The 21,436-nt window shown below is 36.9% G+C and overlaps 1 protein-coding gene across 1 annotated transcript in view; it reads left to right on the top strand.

Annotated features, from left to right (window-relative positions):
* DNAJC1 (DnaJ heat shock protein family (Hsp40) member C1) overlaps positions 1-21,436 on the top strand; it is a 109,032-nt gene that overhangs the window by 56,070 nt on the left and 31,526 nt on the right. Inside the window, exons 7-8 of the mRNA XM_068212718.1 lie at positions 563-653; positions 10,766-10,932. Coding sequence (XP_068068819.1) covers positions 563-653; positions 10,766-10,932 — 258 coding nt within the window. The remainder of the gene's footprint in view (positions 1-562; positions 654-10,765; positions 10,933-21,436) is intronic.

The following is a 21,436-nucleotide window of genomic DNA, read 5'->3' as shown; positions in this document are numbered from 1 at the left end:
GTGACAGGACTTCTAGTTTTATGTGTACATTTGCTTTATAGATTTCAGATTAGAATCTCATCTTTGGAGGGAAAAAAAAAGTGTATTTTCAACACTTGAATAGCAGAGTAGAAGTTGGTTTAAAAAATAAAGGGGGGGAAGAAGTTGGCACATGCAGTTAGTGTTACCTTAATGAGTTCACATTAAGGTGATTGCTGCCTAGCAGTTGCCTTTGTTTGTCCCTGTGCACGCTACTCTAATTAAAAACATCTCTTTCTCCCTTGAACTTCCAGATTGCTGATTTGAGCTAAGTGGGTGCATGGTCTCTGCAAAGCTGTAGGTAGTTTCTCTAACCATTTTGCTTTTCAGATTGTCAATGAGCATCATAGTCTAAAATATCAACGCTATTACATTTGAGCCTTTATTACACAAATTCTGTGTTTTAGACTGAAAATTGCTGTAACTCAAGGAAACAAATACATCTTAATTTTTTTTTGTGAGGTTAAGTGAGAACTTAAAACAGAGCCATTGCAATTACTTGTTTGTATAAGGATGCTAATGCCATTGCAACATTTTCTTAAAGGATGCCAGACAATTATATGTAGAATATAAAGAAACAAAAATGAAGGCGAAAGAAGATGCCCTGGCTAAGGCTGAACTTGAAACACTTCAGAGTGAGTTTTTACCACTGTCTTAATAAACAAAGATGTAATACCATATAGCTTCTACATTGGATGTATATGAGCAAACACTTTTCTAACCTTCTAAAATACATGCTTTATATATTTCTCTACTGCTGTTAAATTTAAATAAGCTTTTAATTTTGGGGCTAATTTTGCAGTAGATTGCTGGTTTGCTCCTATAGAAACATACAACTCAGGTGATAGATTATAGCAAGAAAAACATACCTTGCTAGACATGTTGCTTTATGGGAGGGGAAGATCTCAAATGTACTGTACATTTTTAGAAGTGACCTCTTGGGTTTTTGAGCATTTTTGTATTGTTGTTGTTTGTAAATATTTTTTTAATAATGTGTTTAATAATTCTTTTATGCATATTGAGTTGATTTTTGTGATAGAAAGTGACAATAATTTGAATTTCCAAAAGGATGGATGCAGACTTCAGAGGTGGATTTGTGCTATTGTTCAAATAAATGCTTTAAAGTTTTTATATTCTTATAAAAACCAGAGAAGGCAATTAACATTTCCTTTAATAAAGTATTCAGAATAATTATAGGTGACTTTTCCTTTGCTTCTTTCAGTTATTTGCATTTGACAATGATTAAACCTACCCTCTTCTGAAGACAGTTTTAACAGTTTTTTGTCCGTGTTTGTATGTGCATGCTTGCTTTATTTACTGTACTTAAGTGCATGCTTTTAAGTTCCTTTATTCTGACAAGTGCATTGAGTGCTTTGTGATAATTTAGTAGCTTGGGGTAAGCATAAGCCTTTAGGTACTTAAAATACAGCTGCATTATTTATATTTACAAAATAGCTTAATTTTGTAAAATCAGTGAAGAGATCCAGTTCCAGCAATAATTCCCAATTTATCAGTAGCTGAATCTATTTTGGGGAAATGGATAACATTCAGCATCTCAGTGAGCATCATGGACCCAGGCCAAATCTGGCAAAATAGTGCATTTAATGCTTGTTAGGAAGGCCTGCCATTATATTTGAGATACCTACCACAAAATGGGTCCTTGAAAAGGTCTTGACTCGTGTTATTAAAAACTTGTTGTCAGATAGTAATGTATTGCCATTGTTCAAAATAGCTGGCATGCATTCCTCATTGCATTCCTTTTAAAAGGACTAGTTTTTGAAAACAGAATTGCAAATGAAAGTGTAAAGTTACTAACATCATATTGTGCACGTTTCTGTGCACATGTGGCCACATGGGAAGTTTTAAGTATTTCCCCGCTGCCAGGTGTGTTGTGAGAGTCACTTTTTTTGTTGTTGCCTCCAGTAGCACTGCCCACCCCTGAGAGGCACAAATGTGGCCTTCTGAGTCACTCTTGACCTCTCATAGAAGCACCACCCTGTCCCCTGTCATGCTGCTGGGTGCACCGTGGCGTGACTGCCATGTCTGCCAGGTGACCCAGTGTCACTCGTGTGAGCAGGGGCCAGTCCTCACCAGTCTCACTGGCTGGCATCCTGCCCTCCCCTCGTAGGCTTGCTGGCAGGGAGCAAGGAGGATTACCACCTGTAATTAGCAGAGTTTGAGATTTGGCATGGAATTATTTGGTCAGCCATAGCACTGCTATACCAGGACAGCAGAACGAGCTGTCAGTTACTTTTCTTTCTAATAAGTAGGGCTCCCAAGAGAGAAACAAGAGATGCATCCATGTTACTGTAGGCAAAAAAAAAAGATATCATTTTTAACTGAAGCTTGCATGCAAAGCATCTGCTAAATTTGCTTATTTCATTATGTTGCTCTGCATTGTCACATCACAATTAGCATAGAAAGGTTGTAAATCACCAAATGTGCATGTTGTTTGGCCCCATTCTTCTTAATTTTATACACTATCTCTGGGATGCAAGGTCATAATAAAGGTTCTGTCTATTTAATTGAGTAAACATATATCTCATGCTGATTAGCAATAGCTGTTTTACAGTGCTTGTTTTTTTCATGCCCTAATTGCTAGTTTGCCCCCTTGTCTGTCTGCTTTCCTGCTGAAACTGTGCAGTATTCTGTAGGCAGCTTGAACTAAAACCAGAGGGGAGGGTACTGGAGGAGGAAAATGTAGTTTGCTGAACAGCAAAGAGAGGACAGTATTGAGATGTCATTAAAGTTCTATTTTTGGGAAGGAGTGTGAAAAAATAATTTCTTGGTAAGTTAATATTACACTCTTTTGATTTATTTTTCTGGCACTTTTGCATTGTTTCTTATCACTTCTCAACCCATCCAAAACTTGTTACTACCTTAATAAATTATAGCAACTTTGCTTTACAAAAATAGAGCAACTTATAACACAGTCTTAGGTTTCTAGGAAATAGGGTTTTGTAGGAATTACAGAGAGCTGTGTATTTTAGGCACAAAAGTAGAAATGGTTTGCGTTACATTTTCTGATGCATTTTTCACATTTAGACGTAAGAACACAAAGTTTCATTTTTAAAGTGAAGTGCTTTAATTAATAAACTTTCTTCCAACTTTTCCCTCTTCTGTTGTGTCACTTGTATGATCCCTGCATCAGGGACTGATTCTTTCCCAGTGGATAGCCTGGTTCCTCGTAGTCATGGGATGTAAAGTACAGTAGGTATTAGCTGCACTGAATAGGCATTATTAAACTAAGATGACATAGGCATGCAATCAGGACAGATCACTCAATTTTTAAATTTAAATGGCAACGTTTTAGTAGTTATCAGGACAAATTCTAGCAGCTCTCAAGCTGTTTCTGCATGGAGTACTTCTTCTAATGATGTCCATTTTGTGGGGAAACATATCTGTTTTTCTTTCTCTATACTTAGCCTTGGCAGTTCTCTTACTTTCCATTCTTCTTAGTTTGTTTTCCCTGACATTCGGTATGAAAACTTAAATTTATTTTTAAAATATGCCTTTTTAAAAAAAGGGTGCCTGCTAAGTATTGCAGGTGAACTCTTCACTGGCATCCCACTTACAAAATATGTTTGTATTGTAAATCCAGAATTCTTGCCATGATGTACAAGGCATCTGGAACAATTTATGGCAGGAAACAGTTTTGTTTCTAGTTATAAACCATGTTGAATAGTATGTGGGGTTTTGTGCTTTTTCCTTACCCCCATCTTTCAAGCTTTAACTAAAGTTCGAAATTACGAGCCCTGTGGCTGCTTGATGAGCTGCCTTTCTGTATCGGGCTTTTATGATGTGATATTTATGTCTCTCCAGAGGGTCTTACAGCACTCTTACCCAAGTGTCTGCCACCAAACATCCAGAGCTGTAGTGAAACCTTTAATGCATTTGATCACCTTTGGTTAGGCTTGGTTGGTTGCCCTTTCCTGACAGCTTGGAATACAGCATGCTGCTTACATAGCTTTTTATATCATTTCATGAATTGAGATAGGAGATAGATTAGGTCATTTAGTACAATGGGTTTATTTCAAAATCTTACAGGTGAAAATCAGTGGAAAATACTGATTCTCCTGACTTGTCTTACTTGATGTGTACCAGTGATGCACTTCAGCTTTGTGCTTCCTTGTTACTCAAGATACAACATTGATCAGTAAACCTTGAGATGCCTTCTGTTCTTCATGGTTTGTTCAGATAATTAATTTTGCTATTGTATAGTTATATCCTAATTTCAGGATGAGTTACTCCAGGTTTGGCTTTCAGTTGTTCTTTATTAGCATGTCTGTGCCTTAAAAAAATTATTTATCTGCAGGTTTTCTTAATACAAAGCCCTTCTCGATCCCTTAATTTCTGTGGATCTTCTGTACTCGATTTAGTTTTGCAATGTATCTAGAAGAATTGGGTCCTGGGTTTGTATATAATGTTCCAAAGTTTGTTGTGTTCTGATTATGAAATCATGTTTCTTCTCTGGTTATTATAGAATCACAAATTACATTAGTTCCCATTGCTCTGATAGCTCATTTTGGATTACTTGCCCACCATATCTGCAAGCCCTGATATCGAAGGTTTCTTGCCCAAAGTCACTTCTAAGTGCAGATGTGCCATAAGGCCCTTAACTGTGTAATTTTCAAAAACGCTTTTGATTTGATTGGTCCCAGACTACCAGCCAGTCCATGTTCCTACTTCTTGTGCTTCCTCTTCACTGTAAACCATTTGAACTAAATTAATAGAATCTAGCACTCTGCTGAAGTGTATTCCTTCCAAATAATTGATAAATATATTGGGTAATTGTGTTTAGTATTAATCTCTGCCAAAATGCAGTGTTGGTATGGCTGTTCAGTAATGATTTGCTGACAGACAGGTTCAGAGAAAATTAATTTATGCAATGCACGCTTTTTTGGTTGATGTGGGTGTGAATGTTCTGATCACTTAATTGTTACCTCTGAAGCCTAATTATGGCAAACTATGTATCATCCATTTCACTGATTGTTTTGGCAGGCCTGCTGAAAGAATTTTGAACTTTCAGGCTTGTGTATTTTTCCCAGTTGTTTCAACTAGGCTTGTATGATACTTTTCCCCACAAAACTTAATCTAGACTTTCTGGAAAATATTCTGCAAAAATACAGTGCATGAGGCTCATTTGAGAGAGGCATGTATGCTTCATTATATGTTTGTTGGAAGGCAAATTAATGCTCAAATACTGGAGCCTTGTTTCTAACCCTTTTGTATTTTGGGGGAGTTGGAAGTTTTGGGAAGGGTAGATCTTCAGAAAAAAAGATGAAATTCGTCAAAAGCTGTAGCTTGTGAGAAGTTTTTTGTAACTGAGTGTCTTGGTTTGAAAAGACAGGAGTCTGTGAAAGAAGGCTAGAGTCTCCCGTGAAATGGAAAAGGTAAACTCCCCTCCCTCTGAATTACCACAATGTCAAAATAAAAAGGCTCTCAGGCAAAGATATGGGAATAACAGTTCTTTACTAGGAAAAAAACTAAATAATAATAATATTTTTAAAAAAATAATTAGTACAAACAAAACTACTTATGGAGTCAGAAACCTGACACCCTGAGGAGTCAGGGTGTTGGTGATAGTCCAGTTAAGTGGTGGCTGCTCCTCCTAGAGTGGCAGATGAAATGCTGCTGAAGCGGTGGTCCTGTAGAAGGGTGTAGTTTTCTCTGAGGGTCTGGTGACAGAGTAGATGGGCCTGGTCTTCCTCTGGGAATCCAGCGGACAAGAAGCTGCTCCTCTGGGAATCCAGCGAAGAGGCAGAGTTCATGTCTCAAAAATGCTGATTTTATGCAGGTAGGGATGCTTGGCTCTTCCCTCTGGGTGGAGCATCTCACAATGGCATGATGCAACCCCATCAGTCACACAGTGAGTCATTCAATGGCCCATTAACAGAAGATATCTCCCCGGAGGGAGGCATTGTTCTTGGAAGAGATAAGAAAACTGCCCACCTCCAACAGATGGCAAAGAGAATACATGCTTATCTTACAAGCCAGGACACTGAGGATGCATTCATCCCTGAGCATGTCTTTAGTCAGTTTGCTCAAAAATAAACTAGCTTGTATGTCCCAGTACAGAAGATATATACATCTCTCTCAAATTCTTGATATAGTCATAGAATCCCATTGATTTTGAGTATAGAAATGTGTACCTTTTTTCAAGCATGTATGTGTTTGCCCCATATTTGCATTGATATTGAGCATAATTTGCTCCATTTTCTCAATAGACTGTCAAAACCTTAGTACAATTTTTTTCCAGACTTCTGGGTTCTTTGTGTTCTGACTGTGTTACTGTACGTGTAAGTGAATTTTTCTCGTCATGTTTTCAACAAATTTTAATGCTACAAGTGCTTTGGTTGTCTTTCATAGTTACATAGGTAAGTGAACTGTGTTGAAAAAAGAGATCTCAGTGCAGTATTTTACTGATTTACCCAAAAGATGTTTGCTGTCTACCTTTTTGTGTGGTCATATTTCTTGCTTACTAATGCATGAGCTATCAGGCAATTTGTCCCTTTCATTTTCAAGATATCACTGTCTTTTTCTGACTGTATTTGAACATGTAAATAATTATAAATTTTTCTGAAAACTTCAAAATGCAGGATCTCTGATATTTGTTATGGGAAAAGAATCACTGTTTTATTACATGGCACTTGATCCATAAGGTCTAGCAGATTCCTTATCTGACAGTATCTTATGCATGATGTATCTTAAAGCAAATAACCATTAGCTAGATACTATTAATTCTGTCACTGATAAAATTAATGTAGTAACAAGGTGGAAGAACTAATGAGGAAGTGTCTGATTATGTGCAAGTAATTCATTAGACTTCAAAACTCACACCATGGCACCATAAATTAGTAAAATGTAGAGGCAGTAGAAGAATAGTATTGGAGGCCTTTAGAAATATAAAATTTTGTACTTCAGGGGAGTTAGCTAATTGTTATCTGTAATCTCTGAGCATCCCAGTGATAGGTGTGTTTATATGCTATTCGAACATAGGGAGTGTAACTGCATCTCTCTTTTTTAACTCTTAAGTTGTTAAATCAACATTCGATTTTATTTTTCTGATGAAGAACTTGATAGTTCTAAGGGTGGAAAATACTTTTAGATAATTAGTGTTTTTGCAATATGAATTCAGAAAATGATAAAACTAAATCCCTTCTTCTAAAAAAGACTAGAACTCTCTAAAAGTTATGAGTCATGTAAAATACTGATCAGCTGACATTGGACTGGTAGATATCAAACAATTTCTATTTTGCTTATGATCTTGGATTCCATATGCACAAAAACCAAATTCCATTTGTTTTTTTAATTCTATTTTATAGACTAAAAAAGTTACTACACTGTAATTTGGCAATTAAAGTACATTATCTTCCCAGAAAATAGTAATGAGAGTAAACTTTTAATTTACCCTGTTGAAGTTAGGCTCTGTTTTACCAAGATTGTTTTCTCTCCCCTGTGTTTAGTTGTATGAGTGCCAGTACCTCTGGTTATAGTGAAGGTTTTCTGGATATTGGTACCCACATAGGGCACTGTGGTCTGACTGGGTCTCCAGCAGATACTGAGCTCACTGTCACAGAACTGAGGAACCTATGAAATCATTACTGTATGTTTTTCCTGCATTTTAGTTAGGTTTGTGTGTAACAATATTAAATCAATATTTGAGACTGGACGAGAAAAATGTCTTTTTAAAGTCTATTCTGTTATAGTAGAAGGCCTAAACCAGTACCATTAGAAATGACACTAAATATTAAGGGAACACTTGTGTTTCAAAACTCTGAATCACAGCTGCAGTTGTCACCACTGTCAGCACAATCAAACACATCCTTGCTTTAGGTCATGGTGGTGGGCAGCTGCACCAACTTCCTGGCTGTCTGTCAAGCCTTAGCAGATACAGGATTCAGCTGTCTAGGCATCATCTAGTATTTGGAAAACCTGATCCATATTCTCTTCAGGGCAAAGTGCCTGGTCAGGTCGGAAGTGTCTTTTAGGCTGCCAGTTGAATTGCTGGTAGTGAAAAGATAACATAAAGGAGGGAGGTTTTCTTCCTGAGTTTCTCCTGTGGACTTCTGTTGTTTGGGTGAAATAGTACCAGTGGTCTATTTTGCTTTCTCCATATTTATCTGAAAGAGCACCAGTGCTTGGCTGCCTTAATTTGAGGCTTCATACCACTAAACATAACTTCTGAACTTCCTTTAAAATACTTTAAGATGTTACCATTAAACTGCTTTTACGTGCTTTCCTGTTCTAAACAGTGGCTTTGAAAATTCTGAGGTGAAACTGTTCTTGATGGGTTATTGGGAGCCCTATGTCAAAGGTGCTGTGACTTCAATTCTATTTATTTTTTAAAATTCAATATGACAGCTGTTGTGGTATCAAGAAATATGCTGAGCTCCTTCATCTTTTTGTATACCCATGGGAGACAGTAGAGATAAGGTTTTTTTCATTCTGGCTGAGTGCTTGTTTGAGGTTGTACAGCCATCTTCTCTAGGTGGGATTTCTCATTCCTTTGATAGCCAGCAAACAGCAGAGTGTCTTATCTATGTTAGGTCTTTCTCTGTCACTTAACTCTCTGAAGAAAGCCTAGATACTGTCTTTGATACCTCATTTTAAAGTGGAGCACAGTGTCCTCTGGAAATGGTTAAAGAATTACTTCCAAACTACAGCAAGAGCCTAGGTTACCTATTCCAGGCTATGCTCTTCATTTTTAATTGTTGGTTAGAAGCATTCAGGCTTTAACTATTTGCATATTTTGAGAGTGAAAATTAATAAGCAGTAGCTGATGGGGTGCGAGATTCAGGAAAAGCCAACTGGCATGGGGTGTCTCCACTGTTAAGTAATTCCAAGTGAACACACAGAGGGTGCTTGATTATTTTGAGGGATTGAAATAAGGTGGTAAAAATTGTCACTGAAGTTAACTTCCTAGAATATTTTTGCTGGTATCAGTGTTTGCAATGAAGAGCTGGTAAAGTTATTATTACTTATCCATAAAAATCTTAACAGATTCTAGAAGCTGTTACACGTGGCAGTTTTGGAGTAAAATGAGATCATATTTAATATATGTGATTTGATTATAAAATTTACCTTTTGAAATAATAATAAAAAAATTTCTTTACTAATATCTGCATAGTGAGACAAATGCAGATTTTCACTTAATTTTGAGAAGTACCTGTCCTTTCATTGTATTTTCTACACATCCCTACAGAAGGATGCTAAAAAAATCCAAATACAAATTTTAACTTAGTATTTCATTTACTGAAATTTGACAGGTAAAGTTAAAGATTCTATATAAAAACAGGTCTCTGGACAACGTGCAGTGAAATTCTGAACAGTGAAAAGTTTAAAAGCTCATTCATCATCCTGTTAGCTTTCAAGATCTCTATGACTTTTCTGTTCATTTTGGACTTGGAACAGTTCTCTATCCCTTTACTGTTTTCTTAAATACTCATCTCCTAGGGTTTGTCAAATCTGTGGAGTCTTTTCACTATGCTGTTTCTGCACATATACTATTAGGAAAAGAAATTCTGCTTCAGAGTCTGTAGGGAGCAGTCCTCTGTCTTGTTTAGGAATTTTTTAAAGGTTTCTATGAAAAACAGATTTTTTTTCTCCTCTGAAGAATTAGGGCGTGGCTGCAAAGGTAGATAAGCTGATCAGACAAGCTTGGTTCTTCTTTTCCTTGCCCACCACCTTTAAATGACTTGGATTTTTTTCTATTTGAGTATTAAGAGTAGTTTTCTACTTGCTTAGTAAATTGAAGTAGTTTGCTGAATGATTGGGTGATTGTAGAAACACAATAGGAGGGAGAGGAGCACAAAGATATGCAGTGGAGAGTGAAAAGTTGGAGTCAAATGCAGAGCTTCCCTCTTGGTTGCAGTGGAGTATTAGATCAGCTCTTTCAGTTTAGGAACATTTAGGCATTGTGAATACAGCATATTTTGGAAACAAGAGGCAAAACCAGAAGAGTCCCCTGGACACACCTTAGGTTTCTGGATGCTTTCTGAGTGTTCAAGTGTGTCTTTCTGCTCCTCATCTTGTGTTTCCTAAAGTTCTGTCAATTGTCCATTTTAAATCTTGCTTTTGAGATCTTCTTATATAATAGAGGCATTTTTAGGTGCTGGGGCTTAGGTTGTGATCCTTCCTTCCTTTCTTTCCCATGAGTTTACAGCTCCCATTTAATATCATTTGAAGGGCAGAGAGAGCAGAAAACAGTAATCAGTGCTGGAAATGAGGTCCAACATTTTAAATCTTCCTAAATGTGTAAGTGCTAGAAGAGAGCTATTTGTGGTTGGAGAAATCTGAGAATAGAGAAGCCATCTGTTGACTCAGAAGCTTCACTTAGCATAGCTGACCATAAAGTAGTACAGAATTGTCTAAAATTCACCTTTCTACCGTTGCCAATTTTTCTGAAGCTGGCTGGACTTCAGAATCTTTTAACAGCTCCTGTGCTTTTGCCTGCACTAATCTTCTTTGCCAAGTGGTGTAGCAGTAACAAGAGCTAACTCATCTGCCCCTTTCTAGCATAGTTCAGATGGAAGAGGGGTTAAGTGGGTGCATTGCTATTTACTTCTAATAATAATAAAATTATTATGCAAAACTCTGATTCTCTTTTTAATAAAGAAATTGAAGGCGCTTCCTCAGTGGAAATTTTAAGATAGGATTAAGAGATGGGGAGCTAAACCTGCTTCTGAATTATGCATGCCTACAGTACTAGTAGCATTACTTTTTCTTCTTTTTTACTTTTGTATAGAAGAGAAGAAGCCTAAAGTCAAGAAAGCAAAAATAGAATTTCCTGTATATGCAGCTCTGGAATCAAGTGTGTATATACCATCTTATGATCATGGAGCTTCAATCGAAGAGATTGAGGAACAGATGGATGATTGGTTGGGAGGCAGGAATAGAACCCAGAAAAAGAAGGTAGGTTCAAAATCTTTCATGTTATATATTTTAAATGTTGCTTCATTTGCTTGCCTCTCAGGAAAACAGAATATTGTGTGTATACCACCACAATATTCATACACCATTAAAGTGTAGCGACATATTAATTGTCTGACAGAGATATAACAGAAAAAAAATATATTAATGTTCAGTGTAATTTGTGTAATGATACTGGAAATGTTGTTATAATAGGATGTCGTTGATTAAGCCATATGAAAGCTCTCTATGGTTTCTACTATAAATACTATTCCTGTTCACTAGAATTAGTAGAATATAATGCTGTCAAGTTGTATGAGGTTTGGTTCTTTCTCTTAATTGCAGTTAATAACATTTTGCTTGCAAAAATAGATTCTTCTCTGTTAAAAGAAAAGCAAAGGAAAAAGAGGAAACCTTCTCTTTGTAATTTGCAGATGTACTGTCTTTTGACTGTAGAACTGATTACCTACTTTGTGCATTTTATCTGATGCATGGAAGTTCTAACAATTCAATTTAGGCCTATTGTTAAGGTTCTTTCTACTCAGAGATAAGGGTTCTTAGTGGTAGTTAGTATAATTGTGTTCTGGTAAATTTTATTAAATCATAATAGCTTGAAAATGTATAATCTTCACACTGGAACTGAGAATAAACATTGTAAATTAGTCTGCTGTCTTGAAAATCTGCCTTCCTTGGAAAACAGGTGAGAAGGGTATGATTAAAGCAAAGTTGTGTTGGTTGCATGCTTGATCATCTAGATCCCCAAATTCATCTTCCCCTCTGACAGAAATTGAGTCTGTCTTTGAATTTCCATGAAAATGCAGAAATTGAATAAGACTGGGCCTATTCCATCTATAGATTTATACCTCCTCACAAAATATACAGAAGTTGTGTCTTCAGAGACGCTGCTAGAAGAACTGGTTGTAGGTCTTTTCAGATGTCTTCAACAAAACTAACTTGGTTTTCTACACTTTCATCTGGATGTTCAGTATTGCATCTCATTGCTTTGATAAATTAGTGTCTTTTAAAAATTGTTGTGTTACAAAAGGGGTTAACCTTCTAGGGATGACCAGGCAGTTTGTAGGTATGCTGTCTGGGTAAAGTGTTTGACCTGAACAAACTGTGATGAGTTCTGCTTCCTTTGCTTGACAGACATGTTAGCACGATGCAACATCAACATTTAATACAGTTGTGGAGGAAAACAGATTTATAAATAGCAAAAAGAAATGGAGAATATATGTCACTGGCTCCAGAAGCCTATAGGAGCCATTTGTATCTAACAGAAGGGCTGTGTCATATGATTTGTAATAAGCTCACTGGGGAAATGATTGTACCACAAGTGAATTGTTCCCAACTGTCATTTGACACATTTTCCATTTTATAAATACGTATTTTTCATCACATCATGGATGTGAACTGGGTCAGCATCCCTTTTCTGCCTCTAGCATAGACATGAAACCAAGTGGTGTGTAACGTCCACCTCTCGGTTCTGCTTGTTTTAGGAAAAAGTTAGCCTGTCATAAATCATTTTGCTATCAGACCTTTGCTTGGGATTGTCATTCTTCACTCATAAGGATGCCTGTTAGCTTCTTTTCTCCCTTTTCTTCTGTGGTAGCTCAGGGATGTGGACTATGTACCAGACAACATCAAAGTAGCTCGATAAAGTAGTACATTACTTTGTCATCCTTCCAGGAGTAAGAAGTGGAGTTGCTTTCCCTGCTATTGGCATCCCAAGTGTAGACGATTACAGTAATTTAATATTATTCATCAGCTGCTCTGAGCTGTTGTTATTTATACTTTAGAGGTGCCTATAATCCATGAACTAGTGTTTTGGAAATGCTGTAGTGTGCAAAGTGCCTAATTTGATAGAAAGAGTAGATTATGTTCAGTTCTTAGGTTGATTTATTCTTTCTGAATACTTTGAGTTCTTTTTTTCCTTGTGATGTATTCTTTTTTATTATTGCTTCCATAGGATTTAAGTATTGAAGTAGATAAAGAATAGGCTGTAGAGAAGAAAATAGCTTCCTTCTTAGGCATTGTAAAATGATCTACCAAGGGAAAGTAAAATGTTTTCCCTTTTTTCTTTCATAAGGTTACATAGCTGGATGAAAACATGCTTATAGCATTGTAAAGTTATTCTTCTGCCCAAATTTGAGAATGCACTGAGCTTATGTCCATAAAGAGCTAACCTTGCAATGTTGTTACTCTTTAGTTAGAGCTGAAAATTAAACAAAATAATAAAAGAAAGCAAGCTATTGGGAGATAAATAATATCAGTTTTGCATAACAGAGAGGTAATTTTTCTGTATTTCTGTGTGGCACTGATCCATCTGCCTTCTGCACCTTTTTTGTATAGTTTTAATTGTACTTAAAAAAATACTTAACAGAAGGACTAGGTCAACATAAAAATAAATTTAGAAAATGGTATTTATGAGAGAAGGTTAAATAGCTGGAATTTTAGACCACAAAAAAGGGAGGCTGGTAGGAATAATGGGATACAATGCTTTTCCAGTCCATTCCAATTTTGGTTTAGGTAAAATTATAATAATTTATTATGACTTACTACCTTTCATAAATTCAGAGAGAAAGAAATACTCAATTTTCTTTGCAGCCAGGATGCTTAAATTCATATTTGGGAGCACATGTAGGTGGAGTCACATACCGAGAGCATGTTACCTATATTATTTATGAAACCTTTCCATCTATCCTGTTCTTGAACTCGCTCTGTTGGAAATGGTGTGAGCTGACTCAGTTGTATTTGAGAGCATGGAAATGACGTAATGGGACTCTAGAGACAGGGTTTTTTTGCTGTATAGGAAATCATATACTTACCTAGGACTAAATTGCATATTCATATAGTGCTGGCTATACTATTCATGCAAACTGCATATGACTAAGAACCTGGGAGGAATTGCTAAAAGCTCCTTCTCATGCTGATCAACAAAACTCTTCAAAGCAAAACAAGCCAAGAAAAAGTTTATTTCTAAGATTCTTTTTGTTTTGTCACTGAATGTTGGTGCTCTGTTTCTGAAAAGGAGAAGATCTGCAAGATCTTACATGTTGTTGAGATCTTAATTTACTTAGCTCAAGTTTCTGATCTTTTTTTCCTGTATCTCACTAAAAGGTGACTGGAAAACTTGTTCTATGTATGCTTATTAGTAATTAAAGGAATTTTAGAGGGAATGGACTTCCTTTGAGATGTAGTATTTTGTGGCCTGAATATGTTGTTTAGCCACTATTGCATTAGTTAGTAACCATTTAACCCTTTACGTCCCTGTTGAGCAACCTATTATGTGGAGCTGGAAGAAAGAAAATGAACTTCTTAGAGGACATATTTTGTTGCATCTGATCTTTTTCAGTCATTTCTGCAAATATTCATGCAACAATGTGTCTTCACTGTTTTTGGAATCATGCTATTGATGAATCATTTCTCTCAGAGGGGTTTTCCTCATACTTTGTTCTCATTTGATTTTATGTGATTTATAACACATGTTGTTTTCATGAGAGTTCATTGCTTATGTGAAGAATATTGTTGTTGCATGAAAATCTTGGCCCTTAAGAAATCATTGGGAGATTTATCATTGTCCTCAGTGGGACCAGGATTATAATTCCTTTTGGTTTGCAGATTCCTCATCATCTCCACTGGAATCTCCATTTCATATCATTATTTCACTCATTCATCTATGAAGATAGAGTTCCAAGTTCTGTCTCAATGACTGGTGAATACTTTTGACCTTTTGATATTTGCTTGCTCTGTAAAGAGGAGATAAAGGTGGAGACAGTGCCTGATCCCTTCCAGCTGGACCAGATGTATGGATAGAAAATGATGTTTCTCATTATTTTTGTTTTTCATGTTATCTGCAGCACTTCTTGGCATTTGGGTGTTTTTGATATTGCAGGAGCACCTGGCTTGATTTTACTAAAGCAGGAGTAGTAAAAACTTTTTGTGCACAAAGCATGGGAAACTTAGCATGCATCATTTACATTTGATATACTTAACCTTTAAATTAAGATTATTAAAAATACTGTGAAATAAATGTATACATAAGTATACATTTATTAAGTATACTTTTATATAATACATAAGTACTCTTTTATACATAAGCATTGTTTTTACACAGGTTATTGTAGATGCTGGAAACATGGTAGTTACCATTTTTTCTTAATTATTGTACTGTAGACTGATCACTCTGGTGCTGAGCTCCTTTCTGGTTAAAATGCATTTTGTGCTTTTGTTTTTTCAGCCTGGGCCATTAAAGCACTGTGTTTCAGATAAAGGGTTTTGATAACTGAGTGAGCTTTTTAATCATGAAGGTTTTATTTAAAAGCTGGCTGTGGAATGGCAATATAACTTTAAATGTACAGGAGAGATCTCTCTGTTTTCTAACATTAAAAGGCAAAATGCTATACAAATACTAAATTACTATTTTTTTTTTTAGCTTAAAATGTATAGATTTGACAATAAAGTCTTAGTCATTTTATAACCTTGTACATTTCGTAATTGCCAGCTAGCCTGCCACCTGCTCTCTTCTGCCTTGGATCTTCCCACATCTGTGCTGCTTTGAAATTTGAGTATGCTTTTTCATTAGTAGCAAATAACGTGGTTCTTGTTCTAATCAGATGTCATATGACAGATTACCTGAATACAGTTTCCAGGCTTTTAAAAAATGTTAATTTCTTAAGCAAGCAGTTTGTATCTTAGCAGGATTAAGGTGCTGTGTAAACCAGATGTTTTAATAAATTGGTCTTTGATTGAAAGGGTTATTCTGTTCTGGTGTGCAGCCTGAGGTCATGTAGTTTTGAAATAATTTATTTTCTCTTTCTAAGCAGTGAAGCAAATATGCTACTTGAAAAGTGTGTCTGGGTTCTAATGCTCTTTTGTTTTTGGGACAGGTACAAATAAGCAGCTAACAAGTCTGAGATTCCTCATACTGCAAGCTACTGGGCCTTAATCCCGACTCAGAAGGATTTCTGTAGGTCCAGAAAGTAAATCTCTCTGTGTTCCCAGTGAATTTAAGGCTCTGTATTGAGATTGCCAGCAACCATACATGTTAGTGTCAGTTATGAAGCTATTCACTGGAGTAGACTAAGTTCATAATACATTTTAACCTGAGCTCCAGATTCTCATCAAATGGTGATGACTTTGAGTCACTATTGATCTGGGCCATATTGAATTCAGTAACCCTGAGGTGAAGATCTCAGTATTCTATTACCAAACTCTTAAAAATGTAGTGTTACTGAAAAAATGCTTCATTAAAAAAAAATCTGCATTAGAGTGTTACTAAAAATGTTAAGAGTTCAGACTTTCCTGGGTTTTTTTATGCTTAGTGTCACTGCAAATATTGCAGACTCAGCCTGAGTAGAATATTGGGGTTTGCATGTCAAAAAAACTCTGTTTATGTTACATAGGATACTCCTGCAATTGGCATATTTACATTAGCATTATTACTATTAATGAAAAATTATACACCTGCTTTTAAAAATAATTGTTTAAATCCACCTGTTTTCTTTGGCTCCTGTCTGAGGTCAGTGGACAAGTATGGAACAATGTATTTTTCTTCTGTGCAACCGAATTCTAGTGATGAAATATTGATAAGTTAGAATGATAGAATCATTGAGGTTTGAAAAGACCTCTCAAGATCATCAAGTCCATCTCAGCACCACCATGTTCACCACTAAGCCACATCTATGTGCCACATCTGTGAATCTTTAGAAAACTTTCAAGACCACTGATTACACTGCTTCCCTGGATAGCCTGTTCTAATACTTGACCACTCTTTTAGTGAAGAAACGTTTCCTAGTATCCAATCTAAAACTTCCTCTGGTGCAATTTGAGGCCATTTTCTTTTGTCTTAGTCCTTGTTATCTCATCTACCCTGAGCCTCCGTTCCTCCAGGCTAAACATCCCCAGCTCCCTCAGCTGCTCCTCATCAGACTTGTCCTCCAGGCCCTTCCCCAGCTCCATTGCCCTTCTCTGGACATTGTCCAGCACCTCAATGTCCTCTTGGAATTGAGGGGCCCAGAACTGAACCCAGGATGTGAGGTGTGGCCTCACCAGTGCTGAGTACAGGGTTATGGTCACTGCCCTGGTGCTGCTGGCCACACTGTTGCTGATCCAGGCCAGGATGCCATTGGCCTTTTGGCCACCTGGGCACTCTCTGGCTCACGTTCAGCTGCTGTTGACCAGCACCCCCAGGACCTTTTCCTCCGGGCATCTTTCGTGCCGCTCTGCCCCAGCCTGTAGCTGCAGGGGTTGTTGTGACCCAAGGGCAGGAGCAGGCCCAGCACTTGGCCTTGCTGAACCTCAGAGCTCTGGCCTCTGCCCATCAATGCAGCCTGTCCAGATCCCCCTGCAGAGCCTTCAGCAGCCCAGCCCTCCCACCCAGCTCGGTGTGTCTGCAGACTGACTGAGGGTGCCCTGCATCCCCTCATGTGGATCACTGATAAAGATTTTGAGCAGAGCTGGTGCCAGCACTGAGCCCTGGGGAGCTCTGCTGGATGTGATTCCATTCACCAGCACCCTCTGGGCCTGGCCATGCCAACAGTTTCCTACGCACCCAACAGAGCACCCGGCCAAGCCACCAGCAGCCAGTTCCTGCAGGAGATGCTGTGGGAAACGGTGCCAAAGGCTTTCCTGAGGTCCAGGTAGGCACATCCACGGCCTTTCACCCATCCACTAAGTGGGTCATCTTATCACAGGAAAGGAGATCAGGTCAGTCAAGCAGGACCTGCCTTTCACAAACCTGTGCTGGCAGGGCCTGATCCCCTGCTTGTCCTGCACATATGATGGCACTCAAGAGGATCTGCTCCATGACCTTCCCTGGTATCCAGGGAGAGTGTGGACAAGGAATCCTTTTGTTACACATTATGTTGGAGATGTAGGGAACTGGATATACCCATAAAATAGCTTGACACCTTGGTTATTCTAAAATGTTTTGTAATTAAATATTAGTGATTCTATTCCTCTTCCTTTTCCTCTTTGCTAGCCACCAACTCAGTCAGCCTAATGAACAGAAGAAAACCAGAAAGATTTTTTAGATTTTTCAAGCATTATAACTGACAGCCAAGTTTTTGTTGGTTGTCTGGGTAGTTTTTTTTCTTAATGTGACTGTTGAACGAGAGCAGTCTATTTCTCAGAAATTAGTGTATTTAGCATATTTCTATCCAGTTGGTGTAGTTTTTATTTTGTTTAGAAACAATAAATTTATTTACTTTTATGTACTCCTTGAGTCTTCTTTCCTTAAATGCAGACAATAACCTTCTTTTCAGGCTTCTATCTTAAGTATTTAAGCCTCTAAGTACTTTACTTTGGACTTGAATAGCTTTAAGGATAGAATAATTGTGATTCTAAAAAAATATAATTTTTAATTATTGAGTTTTCCTTGGAGAGGATGACCCATATATTTAAATCTAGAATAAGGCTTGTCTGCTTTTGAGCTGTGAATATCATTAGGGTCAGGAATCTAATTTAATCTGCAGTATTAAACATGCAAGGCTTTTTAGTCCTCAGGTTTTCTTAAGGAAGAATAGAATGATAGGATGATGATATATTCTTTACCTAGCATCTCAAGTTGGTGATGTCAGTGTTATGGCAAATATACATCAAAGAGCAAATTGTATTTGTAAACACGTAATGAAGTAATTAATTTCTCCTAGCATTGGATTCAGAGAAAATAGTTTTTATGACTGAGATAAATGCTGCAAGTAGTAAGCATTAAACCAAGAGTTACAGAGTTTAGCCTGAAATAGGTCATGAATATGTAAAGGCTGTGAATAAACAGAACTGAATAGCTGCAATGTAAATATGTGTAATTTATGTATTTTCTTTTTTTGCCTTTCTCTCTTTGACCTTTAGTTAGGTTAGGCTAATAAAGCATAGGACACTTTATTTCTTTATTTATTCTTGTATTTATAGAAAGAAATGGTGTGTTGTTAGAATATAGATAATTCAATAATATCCTGCTTTCAAATACACTATGCTCATGCTAGCTAGAACTGCAAGCAAGAAAGTCATGCTATGAACATTTAAAGATAATATTAAAATTTATCTAAATGTTATAGAGAAATCATTTTATATGACAGCCAGAAAAAAAGGGGGTTTGGAAATGGTATGTTTCACAGCACAACCAAAATTCAGTCTAGATTGCAAAGGAAACAAAGAGCCAAAATATATATTTCCCTAAGGACATTTCCTAAAGATAGTAACAATGTGTTATATAAACACTTATGCACTAGTTAAAAACATAAATCAGCCATGCATATGTGTTGAATTAAGACCATACAGTTGACATTTGCCTGATATTTCCTGATTTTGATTGAGTTTTTAAACTTTCCTTCTAATTAAATATAGTAGCATGGGTTCTTGTCTTGTACAGACAAGAGTAATACACTGATTTCAACACCATGCTATAGATGTTGTGGTGTCAAATTTTAGTTTTCAGTAGTTTTCTAACTGAATCTATGTTCCAGAAGAAGTGATTGATGTGACTTGCTGCAATAATTCAATCTGACTAGTTTCACACATATATTTTCCGTATGTAGTCCTCATTTTTTTTGAGTTTGTCAGTTGAAAACTACCAAAGAGCTCCAGTTAATTGTGCAAAGTATTAACCTGTGGGGGAAAACACACAGTGTTTTTAAAATGCAGCTCTACATTCTGCACTGGGCAGTGCTATAATCTCAGTTCAGGCACCTGCCCGAGTCCAGATTACAGCTTTTTACATTTAACTTTTTTAGCTCTGGCTGGACTTGTTAATCTGCCTCAGGTCTCGAGTCCTGTTGCACTTCTGAGATTGACGTAGTAGTTGTCTATCACAAGAAAAGATGGTAATTGACAGAAGAGAAACCTCATTCCTGTGAGGAGAAACTGGAAATTGATCTTTCCCAGTCAATCCTTGAAGATCTGACTTTAATCATTGTCAGTGTCTCTTCTGTCCTGAAGGTCATATCCGTTTTACATAAATGCGCAAGAAATTGTACAATAGTTTTTGTTGCACTGGTTTTGTTTTCCTCTCAGCCTGGGAGAGATGTAGAAAAACGTGATGGGATTGCTCTGATTTAGCCCAGTTGGAATCAGGGGGTGCTTGACATCCTAGTTTCCTAGGCAGAATTGTCTCACTCAATTCCCAAAACAAAGTCACTCCTATCTCAACTACAAAAGGAAAAGTAAAGAAGCAGAAGGGAGTAATTGCACATATCAGGAGTAGGAGCTGGAAGAAGATGTGAAAGCTGTTTAATCACTGTGACCTTGCCCCATTTGCCTGCCCATCCACGAGAAGGGAGAGAACAATTCAACATTCCCTGTATCATCACAATTTTGGCAACAAATGAGAGGCAAGGATGTTAAATATCCCTGAAATGGGATTTTCACAGGATCCACAACATAGGGATCAGAAAGAATTTGCAGTTTATAGCACTGACTTCTGTAGTTCAATTCACTGCTGCTCTTTCTGGCTTTTTAACATGAATTTGAAAAGTGCAAACTGTTGCAAAATACTTACTTACTTTTCTTCGTATGATTTTAGCTATCTTTAAATTGGAGAAGGAAGTCAGCTTCAAATAAATCCAGTTTTAATTTATAAGTGTAAATCCACAGTGATGTTTCTATATCATGTTTTCCAGACAAACCAATTAAAATCTGGTTTGATTCAGCATCTTACCTTCTTTCACAGTGTATAGTGCTTCTGCTTTCCTTTCCTTTTCTTCCTGGAGCTATGACTATAGTGAGGTTTGGTCAAATTTACTTAAAGAAATTACCCAGAAACTATAATCTATGGTAAACTCCAATTACTGAAATAAACTGAACAGTGTGAGAGATGTTTGGCTTTTGTTGTTGTAGTAAAGATAAGTATGTAATCCTGCCTTGCTAAGGAACAATTTAACACTTCTGACATATGCTTTTTGTCACTTCAGAATTTTCAGAGAATCTCAATCCAGTTAATTAGCCGTTTTCTGTATAGGTTTTGTCAGGCAGGATGCAGTCTTGAAAAGATCACCTTTACTCTTCAAACTCTCAGTTCAGCACACTTGAGCATGCAATTGCATTCCATTTAAAGGAATAGAAGTTGTGTTCATAACCATTCTTATAAAATGCTACTGGATAATATATTACAAACCTGCAAAAGAGTAGAGCACTCTTCAAGTTGGCACAGTATGAGGAATGGTACATTGTAGTGAGGTTAGTTTATTATATTGATGGCACTTTCTGTAATTTCCAAAATGCAGAATTTTTTTAATACAGTGACTTGAAATGCAAATTGTGAAGGAGTGGATGTTCTTGCATCATTTGCAACTGTGTACTATGAAAAACTTGGGTTTTTTTGCAGTACTCGGACTTTCACAAAGTAAGCATGCATTTACAGTGTGCATTTACCTGATGTGTTCTATAGCATCAGATTTTTTTACACAAACCCCTTTAGGGAACATCAGCATTCTGACCATCCAAAGTTCTCCTAGTTGTCTTCTTTTTAAGCATAAAGTAAACTGTGTGCCTGGGTTTGGTTTTTTTAAGA

The sequence above is a fragment of the Anomalospiza imberbis genome, chromosome 1, assembly GCF_031753505.1.
Source record: "Anomalospiza imberbis isolate Cuckoo-Finch-1a 21T00152 chromosome 1, ASM3175350v1, whole genome shotgun sequence".
Taxonomy (NCBI): domain Eukaryota; kingdom Metazoa; phylum Chordata; class Aves; order Passeriformes; family Viduidae; genus Anomalospiza; species Anomalospiza imberbis.
Note: the sequence above shows the minus strand (reverse complement) of the source record. Positions and strands in the feature narration are given on the sequence as shown.